The 16808-nt window shown below is 41.2% G+C and overlaps 1 protein-coding gene across 1 annotated transcript in view; it reads right to left on the bottom strand.

Moving 5' to 3' along the window:
- CTTNBP2 (cortactin binding protein 2) overlaps positions 1 to 10276 on the bottom strand; it is a 77217-nt gene extending 66941 nt beyond the window's left edge. Inside the window, 1 exon segment of the mRNA XM_088165446.1 lies at positions 10012 to 10276. Within this exon segment, the coding sequence (XP_088021572.1) occupies positions 10012 to 10080 (69 nt within the window). The 5' untranslated portion in view covers positions 10081 to 10276.
- Between the last annotated feature and the right edge of the window lie 6532 nt (positions 10277 to 16808).

Here is a 16808-nt window from a genome sequence, read left to right as displayed (position 1 = left end):
GTCTGTGTTAGTATTACTGTGTTACACTTTCATTTTGCAGTTAAAACACACAGAGGTGCACAAATGGCTAGTGAGAGCTGTGTGCCAGAACTTCAGCTATTTACATTCAATATATGTTGGATTGAGCTTCCTCATTTAGGTGAGTAATACAGATCAACCTTCCTGCACAAACAGGGCCATCCCAGAGCACACGGCTCAGGATTGTGTTCAGAGAGATCTAGAATATCTCATGTGAGGGAGACTCCACGGCCTCTCTAGGCAACCTGCTCCAGTGCTCAGTCACTGCACAGTAGAGAAATTCTTCCTCATATTCAGGTGGAACTTCCTGTGCATCAGGTTCTGCCCACTGCCTTTTCTACTACTGCTCGGCACCACTCCACACAGCCTGGACTCCATTCCCTTGGCACCCTCCCTTCACATACTGATAGACATGGGACGAGGTCCCCTCTCAGTTGTCTCTTCTGGAGGCTGAAAAATTCCCCCAGTTTGTCCTCATAAGAAATGCTCCAGTCACCCTATTTCTATTAAGCATAACTGTTTTGAAGATGGGGCCATTCATTCTAAGCAGAACTTTAGCCTGAACAACAGTTATCTTCTGGTTTTGCTGCCTGGGTCAGCTATTCTTCTATTCCAAAAATAGCTCTTACTCTCCACGCCAGTGAATCAAGAGAAACGACTGGTTTCTTGGAAGGCATTTTTCAATATATGCTGCAGCAGCCTCTCACACTGCTCCTCACAATTCTATATAATGCTCACTGATCTAAGGACGCATATAAAATAAAAAGTCACTAAACTTATACAGCTCCTCATGTAATGTAGTGTCAGTAGAGTAAATTTTACCTTACAAGCTGCAACAGTTTTCACTCTTGGCACTTCTAATTACTAAATTTAATTCAGATACAATGACTTATTCACCATCCCTCTTCTATGAACCACCTCACAAAACCTAATATCTCAAGGATAGGAATTGGTTTCTTCATACAACTTCTTTTATAATAGAGAATAAAGCGTTCATTTTTCAGATGGAAAACTAATGCAGGGATTTTTTTTTTTCCAAAAATAGAAAGCAAGTAGTATAAAACATAATATTCAGTAATGTCAGTAATGGTCTTTTAAGTTGCCATTCAATGATTTATCCCCTACATTATCTTCCCACTCTAAAATATGCCTGTCTTTTCTAACAAGAGAGAGAGAAAAAAAAAAAGACGCTCAAGACATCTGATAACCAGGGACAAAGTTGAGAGGGGCATCCACAAAAGCACAGTACATGAAACGTATCCTACTCTTTTGCCCAAGTCAGTAAATTCAGTCTGTCAGGAGGTATAACACAAGGCAGACCTTTTTCAAAAGACTGTCCATCAGAGGTGAAACAGCTGGTATCTGCAGTCTATCCTGAGACATAAATGAAAACATTCTTCCATTCTTAACAAATCAGAGACATTCTTCAACATACGTGGAGTGATGAGATTTTTAACTAAGCATCTGATTAAGCAATTACATAAATTTTGTTCAAATGTACACCTTGAACTAGAACATAAGAAAAGACAGTAAAAACTAGCAGTTAAGTGTGGTCTCTGGTAATTTATGGTTAGATATAAACACAAAGAAACTTTAACAGAAAGACATTCCAACAAGATATTCAAATTAGTTTTTATATTTTTAATTTTAAAAATATGATATAAGAACTAGCAAAACATACCTAAACAATACTAGCACATGAAGCTAAAAAGCTACCCAGGAATCTTGTTTCCAAAAGCAGCCAATAAGGGATGCCTTACAATCAGGACTAGAACAAAACAAGCCCATAATGATACTTCCAGAAATACTCTCCCCAACCAATCCCCAAGCAATTTCCAGCTTGTTCATCTTCTGAGTCAGAAATTGTAATTTTGTATGTAGCAGCCTTCAGCTGACATATCTGTTCTGAACCTGTCCCCTTGCTTTTTTAATCTTTTTTCAGCATCCACAGCATTCCACAGCACAACTACACATTTTGTGTAGAATCACCACCTTTGTTGTCAATTACTTTTGTCTGATGCCTTCTCATTTTAAAGTATGAAATGGTCCACAATCAATCAGAAGAGACATACAGACAGAAAAAGTGCTTTATAGGATGAAAAAGAATAACATCATTTTTCTGGTCTTGTTTATGAATAATTTTATGCTTACTGAGGCTTTTCCCCCCAACTTTATCTGACAAATTCTGAAATTGGAATGACTACTTTTTTCCAGAACTTTAGCATCATCTTCAACTTGTTCACTGTGGATAAGCAACACCGAATCCATTCACACGGGATAAGAGGGTGCATGGCAGTCACTGAAGACACTATCACGTCTTCTCCTCATACAAATCTCTGATTCAGCACTCATGGAGCTGCAACACAGCCTACCCTAACTGGACCAAAATAGTTTAAACATCTGAAATATTCTCAAGCACAGTTGTAAAAATGTCTTAAAGACTTGAACAGATAAAGCACATGAGGAAATAAAACTATCCTCCCTCTTAAACACTCGGTGACATCTGTGGATCAAGATGTCAGTCACGGCAGGCCCAAAATTCTCATTCAGATGGAGCACTGTTTGGCCAAGTTATAGAAAAAACTGCAGGTTAGATCTAGAAAAGTCATCTTCCTAATATCTTCCAGTGGAGCAGTAAGTCTTAGATCTCCAGAAAATAAAGACTGCATTAGTAGCTCATGGCTTATGCATCCTCTGTGGTTTTGCTAGAATACCCCAGATACTGTGGCAAAGTGCCAAGCTGTAAAAATTTAATTATCAACAACTATGTAACCAAGCCAGCCATTGTATTGGTTTTATAACAGAGATATGGGAATATGTTGCCCTAGAAGATATTTGGTATATACAACCAAAAAACACAAGAGAACTTTTTTCTCTACTTCTTTCAGATTTTAAAATGTTTGGTTTATTTGATCCACAAGAATAAAATACCTGAAAAACACCACTACAGTTCTCTCTGTCTCTAAAATTCCACATTATTTTTCCAGATCAGTTTTGTAAGGGGTGTATGTTGCCTGGCAGCAAGTGCACCTACAATAGAGCAAACTGCTAATTAGCTAGAACTCATCCAACTACCTGCATGTGCATCACAAAAAACATACTGGCAAAATGATACCAGCATTGCTAAAGACTAAAATAAGCTCTGCCAAGCCAAAAGGAAGAAAAATCCATCAATTCTGAACAAGAGAAAGACTACTCAGAACAGCAGCGATCAAACTGGAGAGGCATTTTCCAGCCTCCATCGCCTTTGGAAAAGGTAGAAAGAAGATGAAACTGGAAGGTCACCATGAGGCACAGGAAAAGAGGAGTCTTTCTTACAAGCAAAACAATTTAGAGTAGAAATGGTAAAAGTCTTTACAGTCAATATTGTGAGATGTTGGTAGTGCCATCATTTTGGTACTGCTGACATAGCCCAGTGGATAGTACTGGCAACTTCAGGAACTAAAAGTGCTTTTCATTGTGCTATCACAACAATTGTGAAAAACTCTGCTGCCTTCAGCAGAAGCCAGAAGAGATAGGTAAAGTATAAAAGCCCCAACTTTGTACTTTACCTAAACATAACACAGGGAAAAAACAAATTAGCTGTGAATTAATCACAAATCACAGGAAACAAGCTCCTTCTTGCTCAGAAAGCTTTCTAAAAGATGGAGTTGGGTAGTAATCCAGGACATGGGGAAGAAACCTATGGAGCATAATTGAGGGCTGGAAGGGTGAGAATGGGGGAGAAGTATAAAATGGAGTGGGGAGAAGTATAAAAATGGTGCACAGAAAGACACATAGAGAAAAGCTGTCAAAAGTTTAAAAAGTATTTTCAGAAGGGAAGGGAAAGGTACATATCTACATTTATTACATGTTTTAACTTGAAGTCTCATCAATACAATGCTATTACTTATTAGGCTATACAAAATAAATTGTATACTTCTAGTATACTGATGGCCTCACATCTGCCAGACTCATTAAACAACTGCACCAGAGAAACACAACCATGATTTGTATGTTTTACAACACCAAGTATGTGTCCCAGGTACAACTCATCTAATCAGGTATAAATATCTATTTTCGCCAATTCTCTTTAGTTTCCTATAAAGAACTACTTAGTATGATTTGAAATGTCCCAGGAATCAGACAACTTTTCTGGGACAGGCAGATTTAATACAGAATTTAGGAAAATCACCCATGCCAACTGGACTAGAAGTCCAGCTGGGATACCTGGAGTATCACATATGGGCTGCTAAAGGAGAAAACCTAAAGGTGTGTGTCTTGTATGTATGTATGTATGTAAATGAGGCACCTAATGGTACCAGCTATGCAAGCCAGGTACCCTATGTCCTTTTATTTTAAATGGAGAACTAATCAGCCCAGTCAAACAAACAAAAAAGCTGTTCAACTAATCACCATCAGAACTAATTGCTCATGGCTCCACTGACCTTAATAGGATATTAAATATTGTGCATTCACATAGACACCTAAATTTAAGTGTCTTAAACCCCATTCATACCTCTACACATGCTTTCAAGAGTCAGTTGCCCAAGTCACTTCACTCAAAACCAGTGAAGTTCACAAACCTGTTTCTAAAACAGGTTATTCCTTCTAGCCACTTACTTCACCCCACTAACTATAAAAGGAAGTGGGTATGGGGTCAAATGAATCATAGCCCTTTTATAATAAAGCAAACTGCAAACAGAGAGACTTCTAAAAGAAGTGGTTATAATATCCACATACTATTCATGAATACTTCAGGGAAAACCACAGTTTATTGCTTTGCCTGTGGAAGGCTTAGGGTAAGAATCTGTGATCCATGCTTCACCAGAAATTATCTGATGCAAAAATACATGTCCATTTCCCACCCCTTCCAAGACAAACTTCAGAAGATATAACCTTTAGGAATGTTCTTAGTAACAGAAACAGGTATGAAAGCTAAAAAATACATTTCAAGGAAAAGCAATGTCATTGAACTTGCTCCCCAACTAATATGGAATTTTTTGCTGAAGAGAATATCATCTGATGTTAAGATTCAAGACTCATAAAATTTCATAGTCATACCTAAGGGATCATGAGGCTACTAGATATGCATTTAATTATAACATCCATTAGCTCAATGACTTTTGGATTATTCACCACCAGAAGTTACCCGCTTATTCTGCCCTCCTCAAGCACACCTCCCCAGCTTCCTGGGTTTTTCACAAGGTTTTCTTTAAATGCTGTGGGGGAGGTTTTGGTTAGCTATTGTGGGCTTTCCTGGCTTCAGCTAACAGCAAAATTTTTAACAGTTTCAACATTAACCATAAATATACCTCAGAGCTGGAAAATTTGTTTTGGAAATAGCAACAAAAAAAAAAACCAGCCCCCAACCCCTCCAAAATCACTAAGACCTTTATACACACCCATATATTGTCACAGCTGCTAAAACATTTCTGCAGTCTGTTAAAAGCCACAAAGATACTTTATCATTTTTTAGTTCAGTGCAAGTTAGGCTTCTGTATAGACTGAGGCCCATAAGTCTTCTATAATCATGTTTAAATTCTTAGATTTAATGGGCAATTTCTGTTCAGCAAGTTGCTTTGAAGTAAGTCACTTGTAAGGTAAATGGTATATGATTAGATACAGATATGGGTACACAGTGTTGAAGCTTTCTCTGTTTTCCAGAATTTTGCACCTTACTTTGTGCTATAAGAGAACCAAAACATTAATTCCCAGGAAAGCTTTAACTCCTATATCATATGTACATACCAGTACATGTTCCCTAAGCCTACTTGACAGCTTCTGGCTTACATGTTCAAGGATTATATAGGTGTTTTAAAAAAATTGTTCCTTTTCTTGAGTAGGAGTAGGTGCACAACCAGACCGCAAACTGCTGTCTTCCTGAGATTTTTCCTTCCTGTCCCAATTTCCATCTCTATTCCTATCTTAGTATATCCCCTCTGAGGCCAAAGCAATGCTTACACAAATGAAGACAAAGCAGTTGAGAAAAAAACAGAACTTACTACATCCGTCAGCTTTACACCTCCCATGCCACTTTCACATATCTGGCTCAGAATTTTCACCTCTGCACTTCACCTCTAATGACAGTGTGACAGTCCACATTTGGAAGAGAAAGGAACATTTGCAAAGTGGACTGCATTCAGTGGCTTTCTTGACTCATCCCCAAAGATCTTCACAACACAGGAAGAAAGGATGTGCTGTAGGTTGTGGAGAGGAAGACATAGAAAAGGCAGTGCTGTAGTTGGGAAAAGGGAAAGGAGAGGAAGAAAGCAGGTTTGAAGTGTCACTGCAAAATGGATCGAGACCAATCTCTTAACACAGAGAAGCAGGAGAACTGGAACAGACAGAACTGTGCTGTCTCTGCATGTCACCTAGAGGCTGAAACACAATGGCATCACACATCTGACTAGAAGAAAATAACTTATCTGAATGATAACGCTACACGGAAAACTTGTATTCAGATGAAAACAGGGCTGCTAACGGTCCTTTTGTAAGCGACCATTTTCTAGGATGTAATCTCTTGTAAGAGATATAGCGTTTGCTTTTCAAGGCTATGTTCTCATTTTCTGCTACTTGCAGTAGTTTTCAGGTAAGAATCTTTCCAACTGATCTAAACCAGCCTATATAATTTATATGATCAATCCATAATTTAGCATTTCACCATATTGACCAGAATGGCAGTTCTACTACGAATTCTTACAGCTCAATAGATTGTGAATACACCAAGCAAGGCATAAAATACCCCACAATGTCACCACAAAGTATCATGGAATTTCTCTCAGTTTATGTATATATATTTTTTTTTTTAGTATTGATAGCTTTCATGTAGTGTAACTTTTTTGTACTGTTACACGACCCACAGCAACCCAGAGTGATCCGCACACACTCTCGATGCAATTTTGTAGCAACATCCTTACTCACTTTAGTGGAGTCAAGATTCCACTCTATCAGTATCTCCTATATGTACAGCTTTGCAGAAGGTACTGTCTTTGAGGGGAAAATAACATTTATGCTTTTGATCACTGGTCAAGCAAAATCAAACCCAAAAATTTTACTGAATAACTTCAACAGACTTCATGTTTGATATAACAGGGTTTTCATAGGCTTTGTTAAATCTACGCTGAAGTTAAAGTGTGTGACAAGCCAACCCTGTCTGCACAGCAGGCTGATGTTCAATGTTTCAACAAAAAGACTGTCAAAATGGATTATTTCTTGCTATTATATAATCATTATTGGTAGACATTAGGCAGATGGAAGTCATTTAGAGATGTTTTAAAACACACACATATGTTTTCTCTCAATTCTAGTCCAAGTTGCACCAACACAATTTCAGTGACTTCAGTGCAATCATGCTGAGCAGGTATGAAAAACGACCTGAACCACTCCCCTGTCATTCTTCCCTGCCATCCTTACCACCATAAAAAAACCAGTATTTTATGGGAAAGAAGTGATGGGCTCACCAAATGCTGTGCTTTATCCAGGGAAACTCAGAATAACAGGATTATTGGCTTTGCTCCTAAATGTAACACACTATAGAACAGTCTAGGCTTTTTCACTGAAATTCCCTGGTGAATGTAAAAAAAGGGAGAGAAGCACTTCCTTTTCTAGAGTGCTTCTAAAAGGAGCAGAAAAAGTCTTTATTTTCCAGTGATGTTATTGACAGTGTATCAAGTCGCAAGAACAGTATTAAGGATCAAGAAACCTTATTGTACTGGCCTGTGTCACACACCTTCGGCTTATAGCAGAAAACTTACACATTAACACATTATTAATACAAATAGCTTTTTTTCTACACCATTTCTGCAGATTCTGAGAACTAAAAAAAAAAAAAAAAAAAAAAAAAAAAAAAAAGCAAAAAAAGCAGAACAAAACCAAAACCTCAAAAAAATCTAACCTAAAACTGTACTGAATACAATATTTTGGTATAAGTTGAAGTCTAGAGTGACTTTAAAGATAGTCATCTGAATGACTGTGGTCACCCAAAAAGTAAGCAAGATGATCCAATTCATAATTCCGTATCTCCAGATTAAAGACAGAAAATAAAAGCTATTCATACTAATCCTTCAAAAGAATTATTTAAGTATGAGAAACTTATTTCTTTAAAATATTTTCATTACACAGAGGTTTTCTTTTTATTTTCCTGTACAAGAGATAAAATTAATCAACAATAAAATGTTTATACTGGTAAGGAAAACAACATAAAAGGAAAATTAATGACTGAAGGCAAATTAAAAAGGAAAGCAATAATTTAAAAATATTTTTTTATTGCTCAAGTATAGCTATTACTTTTTCTAGGGAGAAACACACACTTTACATCTTAGCATTTCTTCACTTTTAAAAACATATCTTAAAACGAGTATGCACTGGAGAGCTAGCCCTCCTTACCTTTCCCAATGAGAGCACCAAATTGCATGAGTGGCTTATACTCCACTGCCTAAGAGTGCAATATTGAAGTGCTACTTGATTACAGGCTACTTGTCTGGTATTTTAAAACTGAAAATTAAGGCACTATTAATACAAATACACTAAAGAATTTAGCATAAGTATTTTTGGTCAAAGCCTGGGCTTTAAAGTATTTAAGCTTTCTTCCATTAATTCTTTCCTTAATATTGATTTATGCCATCGTTATATCGTTGTTTTAAAAGACAGTGATGTTATAAATATGCACTGCGTAAGGTTTGCTTTTTTAAAGGAAAACTGAATTTCCACAGCCCTGCAGATTTTAAGACACACAAGGACAATTACGTACACAGTTGGAACAAGGTTTCAGATAAGAACTAGTGCCTGCCTGGAAGTAAACAAGATAATAAAAAATAAAATGCCAGCAATAACCTAAATTTCAGAAAAACTAGTGCCCCTCCCTTCGGGAATCATCGCCTTCAGGAGCGATCGCAACCAGAACGGGCACCACCGCGGGTTTGCTGCCCTGAACTTCGCATGTGGCTACGAAACCGAGCAGCTACAGCCTGACTCTGGACCTGCGGCTGTCGGCCGGGCGAGTACCCAGGGCTGGCTCGCCCCGGGAAGTCCCCAGACAGGCTGGGCCACGCTAGGTCTGGGATGCACCGGGAGAGGGAGAGCCGCAGGGCTGACAGAGCTCTGCCAGAGCACGGGCGCGGAGCCGCGGCCCAGCAGAGGCGCGGACCGCCCGAGAAGACGAGCCTTGCAGCCTTGCCTGGGGTGGTGTGGAGCAGGAGAGAGGAGCCCAGCCTGGCCCAGGGGAGCGCAGCCTCCCCCTGACACCCTGACATCGGGTGGCACCGCATCCCTCCGCCTCCCTCCAGCCGCCTCACCCACCGCAGAGAGGACACGCCGGCAGGGAGAGGGTGCTGCTCAGCTTTTGAGGATATTTTAAGCGGGGAGCCAGACCCTGCCCCTGACGCGCGGGCCCTGGGAGCCGAGACGTGTCCACACAGCCGGCGCTCGGGACGGGGACTTGGGCGGGGGAAAAGGACGGTGCCTCTGCGCCGAAAACACCTCACGAGAGGCAGCCGAAAGCCAAGCGCCTTGCGGGCCTGGCAAAGGGTTAAAGAACAAGTTACCCCCGCCTCGGTCTGACAGGTCTCGCCGCCCCAGCCGCTGTCAGCACCTCAGCCCTCCCGGAAAGCCGGGGGGCAGCCCCCACGCCGTGCGAAGCAGCGGGGAAAAGGGGGTGTGGGTGCGGGAGAGGCGAGACGGGGAGCGGAGCCCCCTCCGGGGGCCGGGCGCCCTTCCCCGCGCCGGAGCAGCGGGAAGGAACAATGGGGGCGAGAACGCACCGCCGCCGCTGAGGGAAGAGGGAGAGCTGCAGGGAGAGAGACCCCATGCCTCTCTCTGCTCTTGGCCGGAGCGGGACGGGGCACCGCGGCGGCGGCGGATCCCGCGGCGAACCCCGTCCCGCCCCGGGGGAGAAGGAGGGCGGAGGGACGGAGCGGTGCCTGGAGACCTGCCTCCGCCGCTCCGTCCCAACCCCATGAGGGAACCCTCCTGGCCGCGGCTGGGTCGCACCCCCTCTCTCGCCAGTCCGATTACCGCTGCCGTGGCCGCCGAGTCGTCCCGCCCGCCAGAGCCGGGCTCGCCGCTCGCTCCCTCCGTCGCCATCTTCCCGCTGTATGGGCTCCGGCGCGGAGCGCGGTGCGGAGCCGAGTGGCGGAGCCGCCGCCGCCAGGCGCTTAACCCGCTCCCCGCCGGCAGCGATCCCGCCGGCAGCGGGGGCGCTTAACCCCTGCGGCGCCGCGCAGGCGGGACTGCCGAGCCGAGCCGAGCCGCCCCTGCGCCGGCAGAGGCGAGCGACTCCCGCCGCCCGGCGCTCGGGCTTCCCCACCCACCCGCTCCCCGTCCTCCATACGGCGGCCCGGAGACGGGCGGAGGGGGAGCGGGACCTCGCCGCGGGCGGCCGGCGCGCAATGGTAGCGGAGGGGAGTGTCCCCGCTACCGCGCTACCCGGGCCCCACGCACGCATCGCTCTCCTCCCTACCCGCCCCCGTGGTTTAGCAGCAGGAGAAGGAAAGGAAAGGTTGTGGATGGGACATAAAAATAGTGGGTTGGCTTACCTGATCCGTGAGACCTTTAAACCAACTGAAGTCTTTGAAGGAAGGGCAGCTGTGCCTCTTCCTTGATGGGATGCTGACTAGAGGAGTCACCTCTGCCTCCCCTGTGGAGTGGTTTAGGGGAACATTCTGCTGCCAGCCATTGCTTGACTGACTGTTTTTCAAGGCATATTTTCAGAACCTGTGTGAGGGTCGACACTCAGGCAGGCCCAATGTTCTACCACGTCTCAGACCCCGTGCTGGAGCCCATCCTGACCTGGGGCTGCCCTTTGCCGTTCCAGTTGGGTACTGAAGCCAAATCCTGTTCAGGATTACTTCCAGAGGAAGGTTTTGGCAGCTGAGATGAAGCCACTACCGCAAAGGCTCAATGTTCCCCACCCAGGAGCACCCTGCACTGCCCCTCTCCAGGGGATGTTCCTCACGGTCTTGTTGTACTGCTTTGCCCTTGCAATGGACCTACACCAAAAACATATCTAAATGTACTCTGTACATATCTAAATGGCTCTGTGGAACCAACTTATCTATTATAAGCTGAATTTGCAACACTGTTTACTCTGCAGCCACAAAGAACTTCCACCAACAGCGGGCTCCTTTGAGCCTTGCCCAGCTTCTGCTTTCACAGGGCTGCCTCAAGTCTGCTGAACTAAATCCCTTGATACCAGGACCAGAAATGGGCCAATGCCTTGATCAAAGGCAGCAAATGTTCTTCTTAGCATGCTGTACTTAAGGATGGCAGTAAATCCATGCATGAACTTTTCCCCCTGTACAATACCAGAAGGGGAACTGTAATTAGTAGGATAAACTCCAGTTGTAAGGTAAACGTACACTGAACGGAGCAAGAAGAAGGCAGTGTATAAGATCCATTACAGGACACATAAAGTCCAGTTAAACAGATGTTTTCTGGTTTAGGGCTTGTTTTTTCTTTCTCCTTAAAAATGAGCTCTCCTCCTACTTAAGTTTTACATTTTCTCTAACTATAGTGTGTGCTCACATCCCTTCTACCACTGAAGCTAAGAAACTACATTGATGACACATAGCCTAAAACAACTTGTTTTTCTCGGTTCTTAGCACTCTAATACCATTTAGCTTGTTTAGGACAAATTGTTGCTCGCCTTCTTTATTGACAGCAAAATAACATACATTACTCATAATTATTATTTATATAAATTTGGAAGAGTATTTGGTGCTTTGCCTTCAGGAAACACAACAAAAGTGATTTGTTTCCTATGAACTCTGTCATACTCCTCTCTAAAATGGATTAAAATACTGAAATTTTAAAAATTGCTTGAGGATATATTTTCTCTTACTGATTCCTATCTACCGTTATCATTGCCAGTATTTTCCTGTTGTGTTAGAATCATCTGCTGTCCCTCACAGTTAGCTATGTGTCTCTCTGAGTTGGTGCAAAGCATGAACACAACATAGTGTGTAAATACTGGTTTTTAACGCCATATATGTCACAGCAATGATGTAGCAAAGACTGCACCATTTATCTCTTGCCCTGCTGAGATCATAAACTGGTTTAGCTGATACTTTATCAATTACCAAGTGCACATTTATCAAAATAACAATGAATATTATATTAGTCATAGCTTGCCATTTCAGTCTTGAGAACTGATATCTCTTTCCTCATTTGCAGATAAATTTAGAATGATTTCTGAGAGAGATGGGAGTGCTCAATCTCAGCCAGCAAAAAAATTAATAGAATAGCTGGACCAGCAACACTTCAGTTAAAAGCCTACCTCCAGACAACTAATATCCAGCACATCATCCGAGTAGCTGGAAATAGACTTGTTATTATGGTCAAAAAGATGACATACATGCTTTTGAAGGAAGAGTGGTCTGTATTTCTTCTTTATGTCATGAAATGAATCGTCATAACATTTTGAAAATATTCCTGATGTTTGTAATTGTATGAGAGTACACTGCATGTTTGTGTTTCTTTGCTCTTTCCCCTAATGGCAGCAGCAAGGCTTATGGTTAGCATGAGAGCATTAAATCCAAATAAGATATTGCCAGTCACTACTGGGAGTAGATTCTCGTGCTGCACAGCAACCACTGCATCATCAGTGATGGTAGTATGGTCCAAATGTCTTTGGGGCTTTGCTACATGTAGAGCACCTTCACACTGAGGATCATCTTCAAAGTAGAAGATGTTTTTTTCCTTGGTTGTTACTACTGCATCACTGGACAAGGCCTAAGTTATTATCTGGTTGTCTTATGCTGACATCCTCTCTCAGCACTGGCTCTAAACCCACAGTAATACAGCATCTACACACATTATGAATGACTTCAAAGTGAGGGGCAGCATGACTTCGTGACTGCTGTCATAGTGCGTGGTCATTTCTATGCCTTCATTATATAGGGCAAAACAGCTCTTTAATGTATGTCTAAGTCAGAGCCCTTCTAAATTCTAAATAAATTGCTTTTGCTTTTACAGACAATTTTATCATTACAGTAAAGCAACGGAGTTGCTTCTCTCAGAGGAAGGTACTCACTGTTTTACTATTAGCATGTAGCCGGAAAACTGAATGCAATTAACTGTTTTTCTGCTGTTCCAATTTTATTTGGCCTGAATAACATAAAGAAAAGCCCAAGCCTAGGAGCAGGCCTTAAGTGTATTTCTTTCCTATGAATAGAGAGCTGGCACAAAGCAATGGAATATGTCCACACCTTACAGGATGCAGCTGCTGAACTGAATGGTGCTTATTCCCTCCATTAGCACACAACTGCAGTGACAGAAAATGCCTTCCTTGGTTTTATATTGACAGAGAAGCAAATTGTGTATCTCAGTTGTACAATGTATTGTGGTTTCCTGCCTTGCAACTAACCATTTGCATGGGAAAACAAACAAGTGTAAAATAGTATTTTATTTGCCTTTACAAACAAACAAACAAAAAGCCTGTGTCTGAATTTAAAGCAAGGAGGAGATGTTGAAGTCCCAAAATAAATTTTTGCAGAACATTAGATTTCTGAGAAAAAGTAATTAATCACTGTATCATTTAAATCTTTCCAAAGGTCATCCCAGTGAAAACTTAAGACATTTCTTCCATCACCCTCATCTAGGACTGACTCATCAAGCCAAGCCAAACAACATAATTAAAATACTGCACTGATTACCTCTTCAGGAAACTTTGGTTTTAGAGACCTATATGTAATGCAGAGGACACTGATAATTCTGAATCATTTACTTGGGTTTTGTGAAGAAGGAGTTTTCTCTGGAAGATTGCACACCACTGGCCAGGTGTAATTCAATAGAAAGAGACAATATTCCCGAGGGCATGTTGGCTGCTTCTGGGGATCTTAAAGTAACATTAAAAAGAAAGGTGAAAAGGAGGCAAAGTCAAAGCATTGAGAAGAAAATAGAATCTCCAGTAGGCATTCGAAGAAGAGATGCTTTAATTGACCATGAAGAAGGAGTGTAATGAATAAAGAAAGTGTTGAAGTGGTTGATTTGTGAGCATAAATTCAACAGTATTGAATATTACTATAAGCTGGTGATGTGATTCACATGACTGGAGTGTTGAAAACTGTCTATAATCTGCTTTAAAAAGGGGCAAGTGCACCAAAAAAAGGGAAGAAACTATCAAAATAGAATGTTCTGTGTGTCAGCATTACTGACATTTCAGGAAAGGTTATTTGAATATTTATGTGCTGTGTTTTAAAACATAAAATGAAGTGTTTAGTCCATACTGCAAACCTCACAACATACTAAAGAAAAAAATGGCAATATCCTCAAATATCTTCTACAAAGAAAGAGACAGCTGCTATCACTGAGGCTTTGCTTTGAGTGACATCATTTTGCCAATACTGTAACATCCTGTAAACTTCTAAAAATTATGGGTGACAATTCAAGAAGTTAACCTTGAGCAGGAGGATTCTAAATGAGACATTCTTTTAACACAAGAAGAGGAGAAGCTCGCTCCAACTGGAATTTAAAATTTGAGTGTTTGCTCTGCCTAAGTTTGAGAAATCTGAGCCCAGAATGGAATCTGGAAACTAAAAATGGGTACAGCTTATGAATTTGAAACATTTATTTTAGAGAAGAGTTGAAGTCTGTGTTATGCAAAAAGATCACACACTGATCTTCTCGGAGTTGGAATACATAAGCTTTCCTATGAGGAAGAAAAAAAACCCAATAACTCATTTGCTGTCAAGACAAAAAAAAAAGGAGTGTGTACAGCTTTCTAAATAGCAGAAAGGTATAGATCAATTAAAATTATCAAACTGAAAATGCATGAAAATATTCAGGAAAGGTAAAATCTGTATCCTATTTCTCTTTCACTCATCTTCTCTTACTGGTGGGTACCAGTAAGGAATGTGAAGTAAATCTGGAAAAGTTTTCTAACTGAAGCAATAAAGGTGCAGGAATCAAGAATTCTCAGAACCAGTTTCCCTAAGCAGGCATGATGTACTTCTACAGGCATCAGCACTTCCAAGCAAAAACCCCACTTTCTTTTCCTGTACATGGAAGAAATGCTTGCTGCTGTGATCATATTGGCTGTAGTGGCAGGAGGCAGGAGAATTCATGCTGCAACTGCCAGACATGGAAGAGTCTGTTCCTTTACTGGCAGGATTTATGCAGCAATCTGCAGTGCAGGGAAGTGCACTACCTCATTTTGGAATTTAACTCTTTGCCCACGAATCACCACACCATGAAATTAATTTTTTTCAGTGACTATTAAATCACTTTATTGCAGAATCTCTTCTCTTTTTTTTTATTTTCTTTTTTTCTCTCTTCTTTTTTTAAAATAATCAATTGATTGCTAAGCCTACTGTTTTAGCTTTTGCTAATTTTCATTATACAAAAGGTTAATTTTGAAATTGCCTTATGCTGCTGACATCTTATGAACAAAATTGGATTGCCCCCCTGTAGAGATGAAGCTGTACCACTGCAAAATGGACCACTGTATCCTTGAAAAAACTCACCTGGAATTGGAATGATAGTGCACATATGGAGGCTGTCCTCCCTGCCAAACCTTACTATTGTTCTGAGATCTCACTGCAAGCACAGCACCGTGTAGGGGATTTCAGTACATGAAACAGCTTCAAGAGGACCTTTACTCTGTAATTGTAGAAATAAAACCACAAGGGAGGTTAATCAACTGATTGCCAAGAAGGATGAGTCTCTGGAAGGTGGTAACTACCTTAGCACTTAGATAGAACATCTATATAGGAGCTTGGTAATGAAATGTTTTTTGCATTGAAATGCTCCACTAGGGAAAAATTCCCTTGCTAATGAAGCACTCCACTAGGGAAAAATTCCCTTGCTAATGAAACAAAAATGCTTCAATAGGTTGTTAGCTCCAGCACTGAACTGTAGAACTACAGCCCAGGAGAACTGGCTCCTGTCATCAGCACAGAAATTATTGTACTGAGGAGTTAACTCCCACCTGGAAAACAAGCATTTGCTGGAATAAAGGAACAAATTTGCTTGCCTGTAGCAAAGTGGTGCACTTAGTCGCTGATGTAACTCAACCTTTGCAATGTAACTTTATTTGTACTCTCAAAGTTGAAAACAATCTTTTGAAAAGACAAGAGATCTGTGTGTGTGTGTGTGTGTGTGTGTGTGTGTGTGTGTGATTGTGTTCCATAAATTGAACTAATGTGATCATATTTCCAAGACTCACAGTGATTTGAACTAAAGGTAGGCAACTCATGTGCAATTCATGTCTGTGTTTCAAGCTTATGGGTAACAGAAGACCTGGTGAATGTTTTAATCGGGGAAAAAAAATCAGTAAGACAAACTGATCATGAAATCATACATAAAAAAGGGAAAATTAAAATTCATGTGGCACCCTGAATGTGTGCAAAATTCACTTATTTACATGTAAATAAATGAAGACAGACAGGGGAAAAGCAATCAGCAGGAGAGAGATAACCCTGACTAGTATTTCCTGTCAAGCACAAGCATCTTTCAATGTGCAACTGCACTGAAATCTTTAAGTTAGGGATTAGGGATTCAGCCTTTGCTCTAATGTTTAAATTCTGGATATCCATAAGATTATCTTCCATTAGAATTTTGCTCAGCATGTCCCTCAATATTGAGATGTCACTCATATTGTATGGGATTGATCCCCAGTGTGTCATTTGCCTACCTTACTGGGAGTTAAGCAGGAAAGAAATTTATGAAATTAGTATGAACTGGCTTTGTTGCAAAAATAAAAGGAGTTTTTAGGTCCTGAGCTTCATCAGCTCCCAAGTTTCATCAATAGATGATGGGGACTCTTGCTTTCTGTGCCTTGACAATTTCCTCTGAGATTTCAAGACTGAGCATGA

This window comes from Sturnus vulgaris, chromosome 5 (assembly GCF_052056855.1).
Source record: "Sturnus vulgaris isolate bStuVul1 chromosome 5, bStuVul1.hap1, whole genome shotgun sequence".
Lineage (NCBI taxonomy): Eukaryota > Metazoa > Chordata > Aves > Passeriformes > Sturnidae > Sturnus > Sturnus vulgaris.
The sequence above is the reverse complement of the archived record's forward strand: the minus strand, read 5'-3'. Positions and strand labels throughout refer to the sequence as shown.